This window comes from Spermophilus citellus, assembly GCF_964194105.1.
Source record: "Spermophilus citellus genome assembly, chromosome: 1".
Classification (NCBI taxonomy): Eukaryota; Metazoa; Chordata; class Mammalia; order Rodentia; family Sciuridae; genus Spermophilus; species Spermophilus citellus.
This window is the reverse complement of record NC_138182.1, coordinates 75099837-75116205: the sequence shown is the minus strand read 5'-3', so window position 1 is coordinate 75116205 and position 16369 is coordinate 75099837. Positions and strand designations below refer to the sequence as shown.

At 41.5% G+C, this 16369-nt stretch overlaps 1 protein-coding gene across 2 annotated transcripts in view; it reads right to left on the bottom strand.

The window, feature by feature from the left end:
• Positions 1 to 1247: 1247 nt before the first annotated feature.
• The window catches only part of CRYL1 (crystallin lambda 1), a 137299-nt gene continuing 122177 nt past the window's right edge, over positions 1248 to 16369 (bottom strand). For both annotated transcript variants that reach the window (XM_081280624.1, XM_081280623.1), the window contains 3 exons: positions 10919 to 11024; positions 2535 to 2641; positions 1248 to 1710 (listed from right to left, as the gene is read on the bottom strand). In XM_081280624.1, coding sequence (XP_081136750.1) covers positions 1597 to 1710; positions 2535 to 2641; positions 10919 to 11024 — 327 coding nt within the window. In that variant the 3' untranslated portion in view covers positions 1248 to 1596. The remainder of the gene's footprint in view (positions 1711 to 2534; positions 2642 to 10918; positions 11025 to 16369) is intronic.

The following is a 16369-nucleotide window of genomic DNA, read 5'->3' as shown; positions in this document are numbered from 1 at the left end:
TGTGAGGGGTTCCCCTTGTGCCCCACTGCCCCACAAGGGCATCCTCACATCAGTGCCTCATGCCTGCATCTGGGGACTACACAGCCTTCGGAATCAGAGAGGCACTGAGAATAGCACAGTGATTCAGCAGACAAGACCAGGGGGGGTGGCAGGAGCCAAAAGCTATAGGGAAATGCAAGGGCTTGCCTGCTGCTCCATAAAGTAGGCAGTCAGGAAGAATGAGGGGCTGAGTCATAAGAGTTGAAGGGGAGCTTGAAGCTTAATCAGATGAAGAGAAGGAGGAGCCCTCTCTAGGCTGAAATCCTCCTCACATCTTGCCACATTATTTTTTTTTCAGTAAAGTTTTAATATCTGGGACATTCAGATTTCCTTCCTCATTTCTTACCTGGCACAACACGGGCGCCTGACCCTGCTAGCATCTTTATCCATCCCCTGCCTTTATAGCCCTCACCATGACCACAGCAAGCTCCATTTCCAGTAGGGTCCCTTCTGCTGACAGAATGCACTTGCTGGGATCCTGACCCTACCCAGATTGTTTTGGTCTGAGTAGGTGAATGAATAAGTACTGGCATAGCCGCTAGGGTTGTTCACCATCGGGTCCAGCCAGCCTCCCTCCAGAGCTCCTTTCTGGCAACAGGGAGCTGCCTTCCCTCCCAGAGCCCTGGGGCCCTTCCCCACCCTCTCCCTCTACTGGGAGGGGTGGCTGACTTTTACCTGTTACCCAAACCCAGGCTCACAAGCCAACTTCTTGAAACTTTCCAGGGTACACCTCTCAAGGACAAGCTCCCCTGTGTATGTGATCCCTCTGGAGCACCAATTCTGTTTTATTCTTTTGAAGAAAATAATGGAATGATGGGTTAAAATTAACAGACATCCTTTTTGGACCTTTGCATCCTTTCATTTGTTACCAAAATAGGAGTCCCGATGAGCTAGACGATCATTCTTTCTCAAATGTATCTGACCAGAGAACCACAGGGCCCTATGGAACCAACTTTGGGCAACACTGGCCTAAACTGGTGGATTTTGACTGAATGATAAAGTACCCAGAATAAAGTATTTATTATTCATTCATTGTGATTTTTCCAAAATATGCCAAGCATCAAGATTGAACACTGTTGTTCTTGGAAAAAGCATGCAAAAAAGGATGTCATTATGGAATCAAAAACTTTTATTCAGAATAAGCATCAAAATGAAGGTAATTGTCTCACAAATGCAGGACCACAGACCACTCATAAAGGGATTAGAAAATGATTACAAAAATATTTTAATAGATTAAAATAGCTGGAAACCACAATCACTGGCTATAAAATATAGACACATATAATTGCATTGAAAAGGTGAAAATCTTTAGACTATTTGCCCAGGTGGCAGGAAACCCACACCTCAGAGCCAAAGAGCTATTGTGACATCCAAGTCCAGGGTTATGTCTTCATATGATGGGAGATATTTGGCCTCTGTTGCCATCTGTGGTTAAATGCAGAGGAGTAAGTGCTAGATCTTTAGGGCTTCTCATTGCTTTAGAGAAATTGGATCAAGTGCTTTTAATTTTCCTGAACACAACTTTTAATAGAGGAGTGACAGTAGATTACAAGAAATTTACTGGGGCTGCAGCTGACTCTTCAGTTTGGCCAGTCTCATGAGGCAGTCATCCCTCCACTGCCTTCTGGCAGCCAGGTGCCCTGGGTCATCAGGAACCTTCATGTGCATGGCCTGGCAAGGGGAAAAGTGGTAGGAAAAAATGCAGCATGAAGAGGAAATACTTTGCCACGAGTATAAATGCTTTACCTATTTATGTAAACTGTGCATACATTGCTTTCAAAGACAAAAAGCATAGAAAACCCTCCATCAACACAAGCTTTCCAAATCTTGCTCTTAAGGTCTTCTAGTGACAGCATGCAACATGAACAAAGTCAAGAAAAAGGAACCATCAAAATCAAGGGCTGGGGGTGGGGGGGGGGTGAGGCGGGCTGGGGTTGTGACTCAGCGGTAGAACATTCACCTAGCACGTGAGAGGAATTGGGTTCGAGCCTCAACACCACATAAAAATAAATAAATAAATAAAATAAAGGTATTGTGTCCATCTACAACTAAAAAAAACAAAAAAAAAATCAAGGGCTGAGTTGGAGGTTGTGGTTCAGGGATAGAGTACTCATCTAGCACGGATGAATGAGGCACTGGGTTTGATCCTCAGCACCACATAAAAATAAATAAATAAAATAAAGGTATTATGTCTATCTACAACTAAATTCATGCGTGTGTGTGTGTGTGTGTGTGTGTGTGTGTGTGTGTATTTTTTTTTTAATCAAGGTCCAATGGGCCTGGGGTTGTGGCTCAGTGGTCGAGCGCTTGCCCAGCACACATGAGGCACTGGGTTTATCCTCAGCACCACATAAAAATAAATAAATAAAATAAAGGTATTACAACTAAAATTAAGGAAAAAAACAAAATCAAGGGCCAGGATTCCAGCTAAAAGCTCCAACCCAGGCGGAGGGAAGGGAAAGGCCAGCCCACTTCTCTGCAGTGAGTCGACATACCTGATGAACTTTCTCAACTGTGGCCCTGGAAAACTCTGGAATGGGTCCAAAAGTCTTCAGGACACGATTCATGCCTTCACTGTACCTGTCACAGTAGCTTAGAAATCCTGAAATGATATGAAAAAAGATCCATAGTATCAGCAAGAATATTCTACCACTCCAAACTGAAACACCTGGTCAGAGGGTTTTGCCTGGGGACAAGTTAGCTACATTCTTCTTCCCCTGGTGATAAAGAAAAACAGACCTAGGAGATGCATCACCTGTTAGCCCTGGGCAAGGAAGACCCTTCCCATTAGTTATTATCTTGTGCTTTCTCTTGAACCTTAAAATCCTGGGTCCCTCGGGCCTGGTATGTCACCTTCATTGGTATATCCCACAGACACTAAGTTGGCTGATATTCATACTGATTTGCTGAATATCAGAGTAAGCCCTAACTTCTCAGAAAATATTTCCAACTACAGATCACTTAAGGCTACTTATGTGCAGGGCTTAAATACATTGTCTATGAACCAAAGATGTCAAAGTTCAAGTCAAGGTCTCATTCACCTTGGTCATAAGTCATTATCACTTACACTTCAATTATCACTTCAGCAAGCATTTACGAGGTGGTAGGTACCATGCAGATAGGTTGTATTACCACTTGCTTAAGCTTTGGTCAGGTAGGCCTGAGCCCTGAAGCACCCAGGCACAGCTGACCCAGCCCTCCAAAAGCTGATCAATTTCTTGGATTCTAACATGTAGCCCTAGAATTTTGGTGGAGAAACAAAGATGAGGTTTATCCTTTAAGGATAAGGAAGAACAAGCACAATCACTATGGGTCCATGTGGACTAAAGCCAAGGCTCTATTTGAGAATCAGACATCCACAGAGAAGATAGCACAAGTCTGGTCCACCCATGGCACCTGCCCTGATCCACTCAGCACCAGCTTCCTCCTCACCCAGGGCTGCTATGGCATGTGCTTAGAGACAAGAGGTATTAGAAGTCAGGCCTAGGATCCTGAAGACGGAGGTGTCTCTGAGTCCTGGCTGTTCCATCATTCAACCATTTATTTTTTTCTTTTTTGTGGTGCTGGACATCAAACCCAGAGCCTTGTGCCTGCTAAACCTGAGGTCAACCACTAAGCCCTCAGGCCCATTTCCAACATCTTTTAAAACCACAAAGCCTTAGCAGTGGGTCATGAGGGCTAAAAAGATAATGAGGGTACAAATGAAAATGCAGAGACCCTAACACCTGGCTCTCACCTACTCTGTGAAAACTGTGTAGGATTAAAAAAAAAAAAAAAAAAGATTAGCGCTATATACTTTTTTTAAAAAAAGACAAATAAAAAGCTTCTTTGAGATTTAATTTTGATTGACTTGCATTGATGTGTAAGCCAAAATTCTCTGGGTTTCCATTTTCTTTGCTTCAAATAATTTTCCTTCTCTCTCGGTGTGCTAAAGTCCCTGAGAGACAGTGTTTTGAAGGGTAAAATAGTCAAACTTGCCAACTTTTCTGACATCAGAAACTACATTAACTTATGGATAATTTTTTAAAGAAGGGGTTTTATTTCATTTCACATAAGTATTCACTTGGCAATTCAGAATTCTGGAAGTTTCTGTAAATGTTCCAGGACTGACCAGTAATCTCCAAGAGTTTAATGTTTCTAGAGACCAGAAAACAAGCTATATATTTATTTCCTTTCACAAAGGAAGTACTTACTTTACTTTTTCTATTTATTTATTCAAACAAAAGATGATAAAATCTAAACACAAATCAGGAACAAGAGAATTGAGTAAGTTGGAAAGATATTAAATGAGATGATTTGCTAATTAGCTTTTCTCACTGTGATAAAATACCTAAGAGGAACAACCTAAAAAAGAGGAAAGGTTTATTTTGGCTCACAGTTTTAGAGGTTTCAGTACATGGCCATTTGGCTCTGCTGATTTGGCCCTGTGGTGAGAAAGTGTTATCATGGTATAGAGTGTTTGTTGGAGCAGTCCATGCTGGCCAAGAGGCAAAGAGAGAGGCAGGGGCTGAGCCCCAACATCCCCTTCAAGGGCACACCCTTCAGTGACCTCCCTTCCTTCTACTAGGCCCCAGATCCTAAAGATTCTGCCATCTCCCATCAGCACCACAGGCTGGTGACCAAGCATTTCACACATGGGCCTCTGAGGGACATTTAAGATCCAAACCCTAACAGAAAATTTGCTGTGGCTGCTTATTCACCCACTTATAGGGAAGACAGAAGTTCCCGAGATCCTCTCAGGCATCAACTCCATCTCCTACTCCCACAAGAGCAGCAACGCCAGGAGATTCAGTTCATGTGCCGCATATTGTCTCTGAGTTACTTTACATTCCTTGAAAAAGTGTTCACCTTTCACTATCCCTGAAATCATTCAAATATCCCAGAGACTTTCTAGAACTTCCCCCCACTGCCTTTTGTAAAATTTGTAAGGTTTAAAGGGACATTCATTTCTTCAAAGTAGAAATATGGTGAAATTCTTTACAAATTCAATTCATAATCCCCCTCCATTTGTTCATGAAAACAATTAAAATTTCTACCTTCCTAATATAAAAACCCTTTCTGTGACATGTACTCCAATCTCTTGAGATGAAGAGTCCCATATTTGTGGCAAAACTAAGGGGCCAGTACCACGTGTGTGTGTGTGCCCCCCCCCCCCCCCCGCTTCCTTCATCCACAGAGCACCCAGCACCCTGTCAAGGCTCACCTGGGTCTCCCAATACAAGGAGTTCATAATGACCCACATCATGGCTATCATGAACAACAATGTCCCAGTACGTCATGATGGTTACTAGAGTTTGCAACATCTCTCCTTCCACTTTAGACAAAACTAAAAGGGGGATTTTACTTATTTTCAACAAAATTTTGGCTTATGTACACCATGAGAGGAGAATTGAGTGGAAATTACTCTAAAATGCCAATTTCATCAGAAATGAGAAAAGCACAACACAACCCCCCTTTCATCCCACTATTTCTTTTTTTTTTCCCACTGTGTTTAAAATTTTCTTTAATTCAATATATAAGTTCAATAATATAGTGTTTCATAATATAAATGGGGAAAACATCACAATATGCATATGTACCTATTTCACGAATGTACCTAATCACAGTTATTCTGCATAAAAGTGTTAATATTTATCACTCTGCATTAATAAAAAATATTTTTACCTTACTATATAAACTTCATAATTACCATTATTGATGCTTATATTAGCAGAATTTATTATAGTATATATAACATAGTTAATTAACATTTTCCCTATTACTAGGTATTTTTATTATTTCTATTATACTAATTTAATTTCATGGTAAATATGTAGATTTCTACTTATGACTTTCTCCTTATTTGGATTATTTCTGAGTTTTTGCCCTCAAGATTTATAAATTTAGATATTTTCTAATTGTTTTTTTATTGATTATTTAAAGCATTACATAGCTCATGATATATCATCTTTCATACATTTGACTCAAATTGTGTTTTGAACTCCCATTTTCACCCCAAATACAGATTGCAGAATCACATCTGTTACATATTCACATTTTTACATAATGCCATATTAGTGGCTGTTGTATTCTGCTACCTTTCCTATCCCCTACTATCCCCCCTCCCCTCCCCTCCCCTCCCATCTTCCCTCTCTACCTCCCCTGCTGTTGTTCAATTCTCTCCCTTTTTTTTCCCTCCCCCTTGCCCCTCATGACCTCTTATAATTTTATGTATCATTGAAGGTCTCCTACCATTTCCGTATGCTTTCCCTTCTCTCTCCGTTTCTCTCCCCCCATTCGTCTTTGTTTACTATAGTCTTTTCCTCATACTCTTCCTTCCTGTTCTGTTCTTAGTTGCTCTCTTTATATCAAAGCAGACATTTGGCATTTGTTTTTTAGGGCTTGGCTAGCTTCGCTTAGCATAATCTGCTCTAATGCCATCCATTTCCCTGCAAATTCTATGATTTTGTCATTTCTTAGTGCTGCATAATACTCCATTGTGTATAGATGCCACATTTTTTTTATCCATTCATCTATTGAGGAGCATCTAGGTTGGTTCCACAGTCTAGCTATTGTGAATTGTGCCGCTATAATCATTGATGCAGCAGTATCCCTATAGTGCGCTCTTTTAAGGTCCTCAGGGAATAGTCCGAGAAGTGCGATAGCTGGGTCAAATGGTGGATCCATTCCCAGCTTTCCCAGGAATCTCCATACTGCTTTCCAAATTGGCCTCACCATTTTGCAGCCCCACCAGCAGTGTACAAGTCATCCCACTATTTCATCCTCACCTTCTATTCCTACTTAATCTAGCCTTCGCCTATATTTTTCTTCCTATGCTTCCACATCCTTTGTTCTCTTGAGCTCCGATCTTCCAAAATCCTTGGAGAACTTAGCTTTTCAAAGACCTTTGAACCAAATTTCTTATTCAGAAAAAGAGGAAAAAAAAAGAAAAAATAATTGATTCACATTAGATTCAATTTAGCTTTTCATGTGAACTTGGGATTCTTCAGCTGTTAGGTTCCTAGGGCGAGGTTGTGGGTTATTCTGAACCAACTACCTGGAGCTGCCCAGGCAGGAAGCCTTTCTGCTTGTCTTTAAGGGGCAGGAGTGGGCCCTGGAATAAGATCTGGGACATAGCTACACACAGCTGACATATACTGGGCAGCCAAATATGCAGCTCTGGGTGTTCAGTTTCTTGGAGACCGCTCAATTACTACCCTCACTGGAGGAGTCTGATTTTCACCCAGTTTATGAATCCACACCTACGTAAATTCACCTGTTTTTTAAGAGACAGAATTTCACAGAGCTTATTAAAGCAGATCAAAAAGGGCCCGAAAACACCAAGTGATATTATCTAATGTCTCCTCTCAGGATCAAATTACCAAACCTGAGTGAGGACTCACCCCAGATCAGGGAGGCAGAACCAACCTGAGGCCCATTTAGTGTCACCAAGCCCCTGTGGTCCCCATCAGCTCAGCTGTTTGTATTGGTAAATGATAGCTCCACATAAATGGAGCAAACCCACCAGGCACGCCTCCTCCACTCAAAAAAAAAAAAAAAAAAGAGGGGCTGGGGTTGTGGCTCAGTGGTAGAGTGCTTGCTTCGCATGCATGGGGCACTGAGTTTGATCCTCAGCACCACATAAATTAATAAAATAAGGATACTGTGTCCATCGACAACTAAAAAAAATTTTTAAAACAGGATTATTGTATTTTAAAAAAAAGAAGAAGAAAAAAGATAGGTGTCTACACAAAAGAGGAAATTTATTTATGAGGCAAGATGGTAAACAATCACTTACTTACCCTGGAGGTAAACTCCAGGGACTACCAAATCCTGAGATACTGTCCTTTCACAGAAAGAAGAAAACACAAGGATGACCCAAACAGCCAACAGAGACAAAGTGGGACTGTAAAACTCAGCCAAGAAACAAACCAGACATTTAAACCAGGCACCTGTTTCTGAGATTTCTCTCTTCCACAGGAAAAAAAAAAAGTTCTAAGCCATATTTATTCTGTATTTCTCTCTTATGCTTGTGTAAATATTTTCAGGAGGATGAAAAAAACAACTAAAAACAAAAATAGTGGAAGACCAATAAATTAAGTAAACAAGACAAAACTGTATGAAGACAACATTTGTTAAGGACCTAATCTGTGCCAACCACTCAGCTAAGTGTTTCTAATTTCCTTTATTTCTTCATCTTCTTTCTTCCCCTTCCTCCCCGTTTCCCTCTTCTTCTCCCTCCCTTCCCCCTCCTTCTTCATCATCTTCTTCCTTCTTCCTCTTTCTCTTTTGGTATTAGGGATTAAACCCCTGAGCTACTTCCCCAGCCCTTTTTATTTTTTGAAACAGGGTCTAACTAAATTGCTGAGGGTCTAACTAAATTGCTGAGGCTGGCCTCAACTTAAGATACTCCTGCTTCAGCCTTCTGAATCATTGGCCTTACAGGCTTGCACCACAACACCAGGCTCATCTGGTTACCCATCCCTGGGAATTCCTTACTGTTGTCAGTTCCATTTTATAGGTGGGAAGACTGAGGTGCACTGAATTTGTTGACTTACCCAGTATTACACAGATAGAAAGTGGGAAAGCCAATGTAGCACCCAGCCAACTGACTCCACAGGCCACAGCCACTATTCTGAAAGCTCATCAACTTCATGGGTGATGCTTTTAAAAAGTAGCCAAAAAGGCAGAGTAAGCATGCTGCCCTCCTGTTTTTCAAGTACTATTTTATTAGATTAAAAACAAATCCCTAAAATATTTTCACTAGTTATAGATAAATGGTAGCTTTTAAAACTAAGAACTCCCGTTAACCTGAGATGCTTAGCTTTATGAAAACAATATCAGCAAAAAACAGAAAAAGCCTCCCCATTCCAATCTTGATATATTCTGGGTGACACTATGAAGAATAATGAACATTTCCATTGGTTCCCAGCCAGATCTTATAACTGTCTAACTCTGGGCTTTGGAATGCTCTGAAGTTGAAAACTACATCCGTCTCCCATTATCATATTAAGCCAATTAGGTCTTCTTATCATATCGGCTTTGTTTGAAAAATTGTTGTGGGCCTCCTTCCTGTCTGCCACCCCACTTGATTCTTGAGTTTCTAATGTCATTGGCTTCTGTTTCTATTTGTTTGAGACTCAAAGCTGTTCTCAGTTCTCTCTCTATCAATTTCTCATGATACTTCAATTATCTTATTTTTCACAATAAAAAAAAAGAAAGAAAATTATGGTGGTTATCAGGCAGTGTGTGTATATCTTTCAAATGCTTGAATATGTTCACCACTTACAAAGTCTGGTTGAAAAAAACATTTGAAATTATCCAAGACCATTTTAATGATACTTCAAAATTATTGCACTTATTTCCCTTATATAAAGATATCATTCCTTACATTATCTCCCTATGTTCAATGGTTATCCTTTTACAAAATTGGCATGCCAATGGCTAGGAAGGTCCCTTTTTCCTTCAGATGCTCTTAGCAATGCTTGACTTTAAGGAAGCTATTGGACTGCATTTTGCATGCTACACATGGCCAGGCCACTCACAAAAACACATGTGCATCTGCTATATACAAGAATATGTCCTGTAAAGATGCCTTGAATTATTTAGGAAAGTATATTCCATCACTACTGTAGTGAAAATTGACTGAACTATTGCAAAGCATCATGTGATTATAGAACTGAAGTCAAACAGACTCTAAGAGGTCACCGACTCGAACTTCCCACTTCACTGCAGGAATGTCCTCCCAGTATTTAAACATGAATTCTCAACTCACCCACTCAGCATAGTCCCTGCAAGGATGCTGGTTCCAGTTACTGCCAGTACAAGGTGGGAAGCTCAAATCTGACTGCCTGCTATTTCTAGTCTTTTATTCTGATTCTACCCCTTCAAAAGACAGGAACATGGAAATACTCAACAGCACAACAGCTCTGGTCACCTTTTCCTGGACAAGCCCCAGTTTCTCAACGTCCTTTGCTAAATCTAGACCATGAAGCGGCATACAATATTCCCTCTCTCTGCTGAAGTCATACATAGCTATTGTATAAATTTATGACAACACAAGAAAAGCAAAAATAAAAGTTACTTATCATTTTAATACCAAGAGATAGCCACAACATCTAGGTGGCTTATTTTCAGATTTGATAAGTAGCTTTTTAAAATGAATTTTAATTTCATATAGGTTTTATTGGTTGTTTAAATGCCATATAGGTTTTATTGGTTGTTTTAAAATATGGTTGATAGAATTCATTCTTGTCCTTCTTAAGTTCTTGTAGAGTTACCAGATCACAAGCTGTAAGGACTCCCCCCACCCGCCCCCAGGGTTCTGAAGTCAGCTTCAGGGCAGACATCTGGCCTGCCGTTTTCTATATGCCTATCCCAGGTCCTGCCCTATGGAAGCCTCATGGCTTTGAAGCCTTCTGGAAGGGAAGTACACTTGTAGCCCCCCCGCCCCATGTTTAGGCAGAAGACACCTTTAGTAGAGGCTCCTCTGGGTTAAGTTTGTACTCCTATTTTTTCATCTTTTTCACCATTTTTTTCTTGTCTTTGTAAAAAATTCTATCACTTTAGAAAAATACCACTTTTTCTTCCATAGCAAAGTCCCTATCACATCATGTCCCTCTCTTACTTTTAGTTTCCACCCAAGTGGTCTTCACCACTCAAAGCCAGATTTCATGTGGATTTACATCTCAGTGCATAGTGCTCCCTGTCCCAGCCCAGATCTGTGAATTACCAGGAATGGTCATTGTCTCCCACAGATGCCGCTGTTTCTATTCAATTGTTGGGAGCAGGGGTTTGGGAGGAGGAGGAAGAGGAAGAGAAGCAGCAAAATTCAACTGTTCATAAAACCCATGGAAATACTCAACAGCACAAAATTCCCATCCTAGACCTGGATGCATACCTTCTGCATTGAGGTGCATGGTTTCCAAGGGTCCAATGAATGCATATCGCATGCCCAGCCCATCTGACATGACAAGGTCCAGGTCGCAGGGAGTCACTACTCCATCCTACATGGGGAAAAGGGGACAGCACAGGGATGAGTTCTCTGGAAAGGATATACACACACACACACACACACACACACATCCTGAAATACCCATTCACCTATTCCATACCAGCAATCAAAAAATCTGTATGATCATCATCCACACCCTACAGCCAATGGACCATGTGCTTTAGAGATGGGAGAGGGTGAAGGGCAAGGGAAGAATGAGGACCAAGTATCAGAGGAGAAGGGCAAGACGGACTTTCTGGATATTTGCCTAGGAGGTGAGGAATAAGGTAAGTGCCATCCAAAGAACTGGAAGGTGCTTCAGGTTTTATCTGCCTGCAAGTCTGGCCTTGTTCTGCTTTTAATGAGTTTATAAGAAATGTCATTATTTGATGAAATTCAGTTTAGAACTAAGGGTTTGTTCACCAAGGTGGGGCCCTAGAATCTTCTGCAAATGTTAATTGCAAAGCAAGAGGCAAGTTGTTGTATGCTTAGCTTAGATGTGCAAGCAAGCAGTGTGTTTCTTGGCTCATTCTTCATACAGCTGCTGCCTACAATGACTTTAGGAACCAGGCAGGGATGCATAAATAGATATCTGCATGATCCAGCAATTCACTGCCCTTTCACTCCCACCAAGAATCTTTGTACCTTGGGCATTTCAACGTGAGAGAAGTTAACATTTTCCCCTAAATCTTCAGGGGTCAGATTAGTAGCATTACTATGGAATCAGCAGCTCTGGGTCTTCTTTCCTGAGTAGTTTCTTTCACAGACAGAGCATTGTAGGGTCTGCCATCTTAAGAGGCCACTGACCATGCTACCTTTTCTACTGACAGCTTTGCTGGTCCCTGCCAGCCCTTGGCTGTGGGTCTGGTTCCTGTGTCCAAGAGGCATATCCACACACTAGAATACACCTGACTCTCAGTGACAGGTTCAGGCAAGCAGCCCACCAGGCACATTCCCTTCACTGTGGGTTATGGGTAATCCTCTGCCTTTTCCTGAAAGAGTTGTCTGAGGTTCTACTTGAGAAGAAAGCCTTTGTCAGCTTAAGGGAAGGTTCTGAGGCTTTGTGGTAGTCCTTGGTGGTCCATGGTCTAGAGTAGCACCCATTGCCCTCTAATCATCCTGAGTAGGTCTGGGGCCCCAGAGACTGGAGCACCCCCTGTCATTGGGAGCTGCTGGGACTTCACACTTCCCAGAATTCAAAGACAGCTGATGGGTGGGGGATTTGCAATACCCTACCACCACCACCCACATACCCACTGCTGAGGAAGACACACAGGTGATCTCACATCTGTGTGGGTGTCTGGACCACCAGTTCATCTGAGAGAACTCTGGTGAGACAGGTTCAAGAGAATGGAGTCAAAGAACCAACATGAAGACATAGCCCAGCCACCCACAAGGGGCAAGTACAAGCCATGTCTGACTGAGCAACTCCACTTCAAAGAACCACTTTCCATCTAGTTGGATGTGTATGCACATGTGCAAGACATAAACATATAAAGACATGCACAAGTTTATGGTGTAGAGAATAAGTATGAAGGAAACCCCCTTAAACCACCACACCCATCTTCCTCAGTTCATCATATCCACTCCTTCCTGGAGATAAACATCCTAACATTAATAATAACCACTCTTGGTTTTCGAGATTGTACATCTATGTTTACATTCCTCAACAGGGGAGTTTGTGTTTTGCCTGTGTCAAATCTTCTAGTTGATGAAATTATATGGTATACATTCTTGAGTGACTTGCTTCTATCTCTAAATATTGTTTTTAAGATGTACCTAGGGCTGTGAGGCATAACTCAGTGACAAGGTGCTTACCCAGCATGCATGATGCCCTGGGTTGCAAAAACAAAATCAAAAAAGATGCACCAGTTGAGCCTGGTGACACACTCCTGTAATCGTAGCTACTTGGGAGGCTGAGGCAGGAGAATCACAAGTTCAAGGCCAGCCTGGGCAACTTACTGAGACCCCCTCTCAAGATAAAATAAAATAATAAGAAGGGATATGACTCAGAGGGAGATCGCCCCTGGGTTTTACTCTCAATACTGAAAGAAAGAGGGGGAAAACACACACACACACACACACACACACACACACACACACACTCACCTCTATGTTATATAGCTGTAGTTTGTCATCTGTCCACACTTGTTGATGTACAGAAATCACAGTTTATGCCTATGTAGTAGCACACACCTGTAATCCCAGTGGCTTGAGACACTGAGACAGGAGGATTGCAAGTTCAAAGCCAGCCTCAGCCACTTAGCAAAGCCCTAAGCAAATTAAGACCCTATCTTAAAATAAAAAAGGTCTTGGGGATGCGGCTCAGCAGTTAAGTGCCCCTGAGTTCAATTCCTGGTACAAAGAAAATAAATCAGTTTACTTATCCATCCTACTGCTCGTGAACATCTGGATTGTTTCTAATATACGATTCCTGTATGTAGCCATGTACAGAATATTCTTATACATGGCTCTGGCCCATGTCCAAATAGAATTGCTGAAGCCTACAGCAGGCAGTTCTTCATCCTGCACCTTACTAGACAACGCTAAGCTGTTCCCCAAAGCATTGCATCATGTTTACTGCCTGCCTCTGGCACCACGTCAGAAGGGTTCCCATCTCCCTGTGTCTTTTCCGATGCTGAATGTCATCATATCTGCAAATTTCTGCTGATCTGGGAGGGAACAATGGTTATCTCATTGGGTTTTCTATTCATTCTGAATCATCCTACCATGTGTTCATTTGGACCACTAAGGAGAGCAAAGTAATTTTTCCAGTTCACTCAAATGCTGACAAGAATCACCTCCTTTCACTTTTAATAACTAAGCTGTAAGGAGGGAGGGGCTGCAATGAGGAGGAAGTAATCCACAGAAGGCCTGTGGCTGTGGTAATGACCAGAACCATCAGGTAACTCATCTGATGTGAACTGTCACTCCTGCTTGCCTGCTTGCCCCTCCCTGTGACAAGCACTGGGGCGGAAGGAGTGCTCTGGGGCTCTCCCCAGGCTGTCTGACGGCCTTGGCTGTGCTTTCCTGCACCCTGTAGGCTCGGGAATGCAGTGAAAGGCATCCAGGTGGGGCCCTGAAGACCCTCCCTTAGCCTTGGTTTTCAGATCAACATTCCAAAAAAGCCTAAAGTTTTCATTTTAGCCTTCAAACTGTGAAGGATGCAAATATGGAAGCCACTCTACGCTTGCTATGCTGTTTGGCTTGGCTCTTTTCTTCTACAATTGGGGTTAGTATTTTTAGAATTGATTTTTAAAGGATTTCAAAATATACAAAAGGTGAGCTACCAGAGTAGTTAAGTTTTATTTGTACTGGGGGATCCAATCCAGGGCCTCATGAATGATGGACAAGCACTCTACCACTGAGCTACACCCCCAGCACAAGAGTAGTTAAATTTTGATTCCTATCATCTGAACTTACTGTACCCCAACTAAAGCCTGAGAGGGATGGTATGAACAGCATCATCATTTGGGGGAACTTCATGCCCTCTGATTCCCAAATATTCCCTTCTCCTTCCCATTTCATCTAGAGTAAGGCTGTCTATTTTTTATTAGTCACTATATATCAGTAGAACAAGTTAGAATAGTGAAGAACCTTTAGCTATCTTCATTCCCTTACTCCTTTGTGTCCCCTGTGGAATTTCTAAAGTCGATTTATCAAAGTCTGTTTTTAACCAAGAAGCAGAATCCAGAGAAAGAAAATAATTGCAGGTAATTCAATTCAATTCAATTTCTTGCCGGCTAAAATTTCACATTGCTGAGGCAAACATCTGAGTTTCTCCCTATTGCACTCAGCATTAAACTACAGGTTTCATATTTAGGATATGTTTCAGTTCAGCTCAGTTTCGCTCTTTTGAGTTCAATTCCACCCAAAGCCTTGTGACATTTGTGACCTGAAATTATCATAACAATTACAATAAGTAACCATGGTGCAGAATAGGCAGAAACAAGTGCTTATGCTGAAAACACTGAACTGACACATGATTCCTGGAAAATAGATGGAGCACAGCACTTTTGTTTGGATAATGGAACCTGACCCCAGGTCAGTTTTAACATCTATCAGTACTTCCTTCATTTTATGGTAAAATTCTCAAGTCACATGTACAAAGGAAGAGCCCCAAGTGGTTAAAAGATTCCAAAAAACTCATGCAGAAAATTGAACAGGAAGATCACTGTTCAAAACCTGGCTTTTATAACCATGTGCTGAGAATCACAGGCGAGTAGGACCCAGACGGAGTGGAAAGGAATTCCATTTATTGAAATACTTCTCGCCTCTACTTTCTTTAGTTAAAATCTGAGATTTACCACGATCAACTGACATATATACATGGCCCAGGCACAGGTTTTATACCTGGTGTGCTGGGAATAATGCCCAGGCTTGTGTGGGAGGGTAACAAGATAATCACCATGAAGGAAAAAAAAATAAAAAACACATGATACCAAATGAAGTTCTTGATTGCTATGGTACATATTTTAAGTATAATTAAAATTTAGAAATGTGTCAGGATTCTACCAGAGAGACAGAATTGGTAGGAGACATACATGTGCGCGCGCACACACACACACACACACACACACACACACACAAAATCATCTCTTGGCATCTGTGGGAGATTGGTTCTAGGACAGCCCTTCCATCTGAGATACCAAGTTTCATAGATGCTAAAGTTCCTTAAATAAAGTGGTATAGTGTTTCCAGAAAATCTACACATATCCTCCTATATACTTTATACTACCTCTAGATGACTATATACTTTATATTACCTCTAAATAACTAATATAGTGTAAATGCTATGCAAATAGTTGCTATACTGCATTGTTTAGGGAATAATAACAGGAAAAAAGTCTATACATACTCAGTACAGATGCCATTTTTTTCTGAATATTTTCAACCTACAAATTGAATCTACAAATGCAGAACCCACAGATACAGAGAGACCTATGAATGTATGTATTATGGGAGTAAAGAGAGAGAGAGAGAGAGAGAGGGAGGGAGGGAGGGAGAGGGGGAGAGATTTTGATTGATTTACTTCAAGGAATTAGTTTATGTGATCGTGAGGCCAGTGAGTCTGAAATCCATAGGACAAACCATCAGAAGGCCAGACTGGCTACTGTGGGGCAGGAGTTAACCTTGCAGTCCACAGGTGGAATTTCTTCTTTCTCAGGGAATCTCAGTTCTGCTTTTAAGGGCTTTCAACAGATTGGATATAGCCCACCCAGATTATAGAGGATAATCTCCTTGCTCAAAATCAATTAATCTACAAAATCCTGTACAGCCACACCTAAACTTTGTTTAAACAATTGGGTGCTCTTGACTAGCCAAGCCCACCCTCTTGGGGGACCATAATTCAAAGCA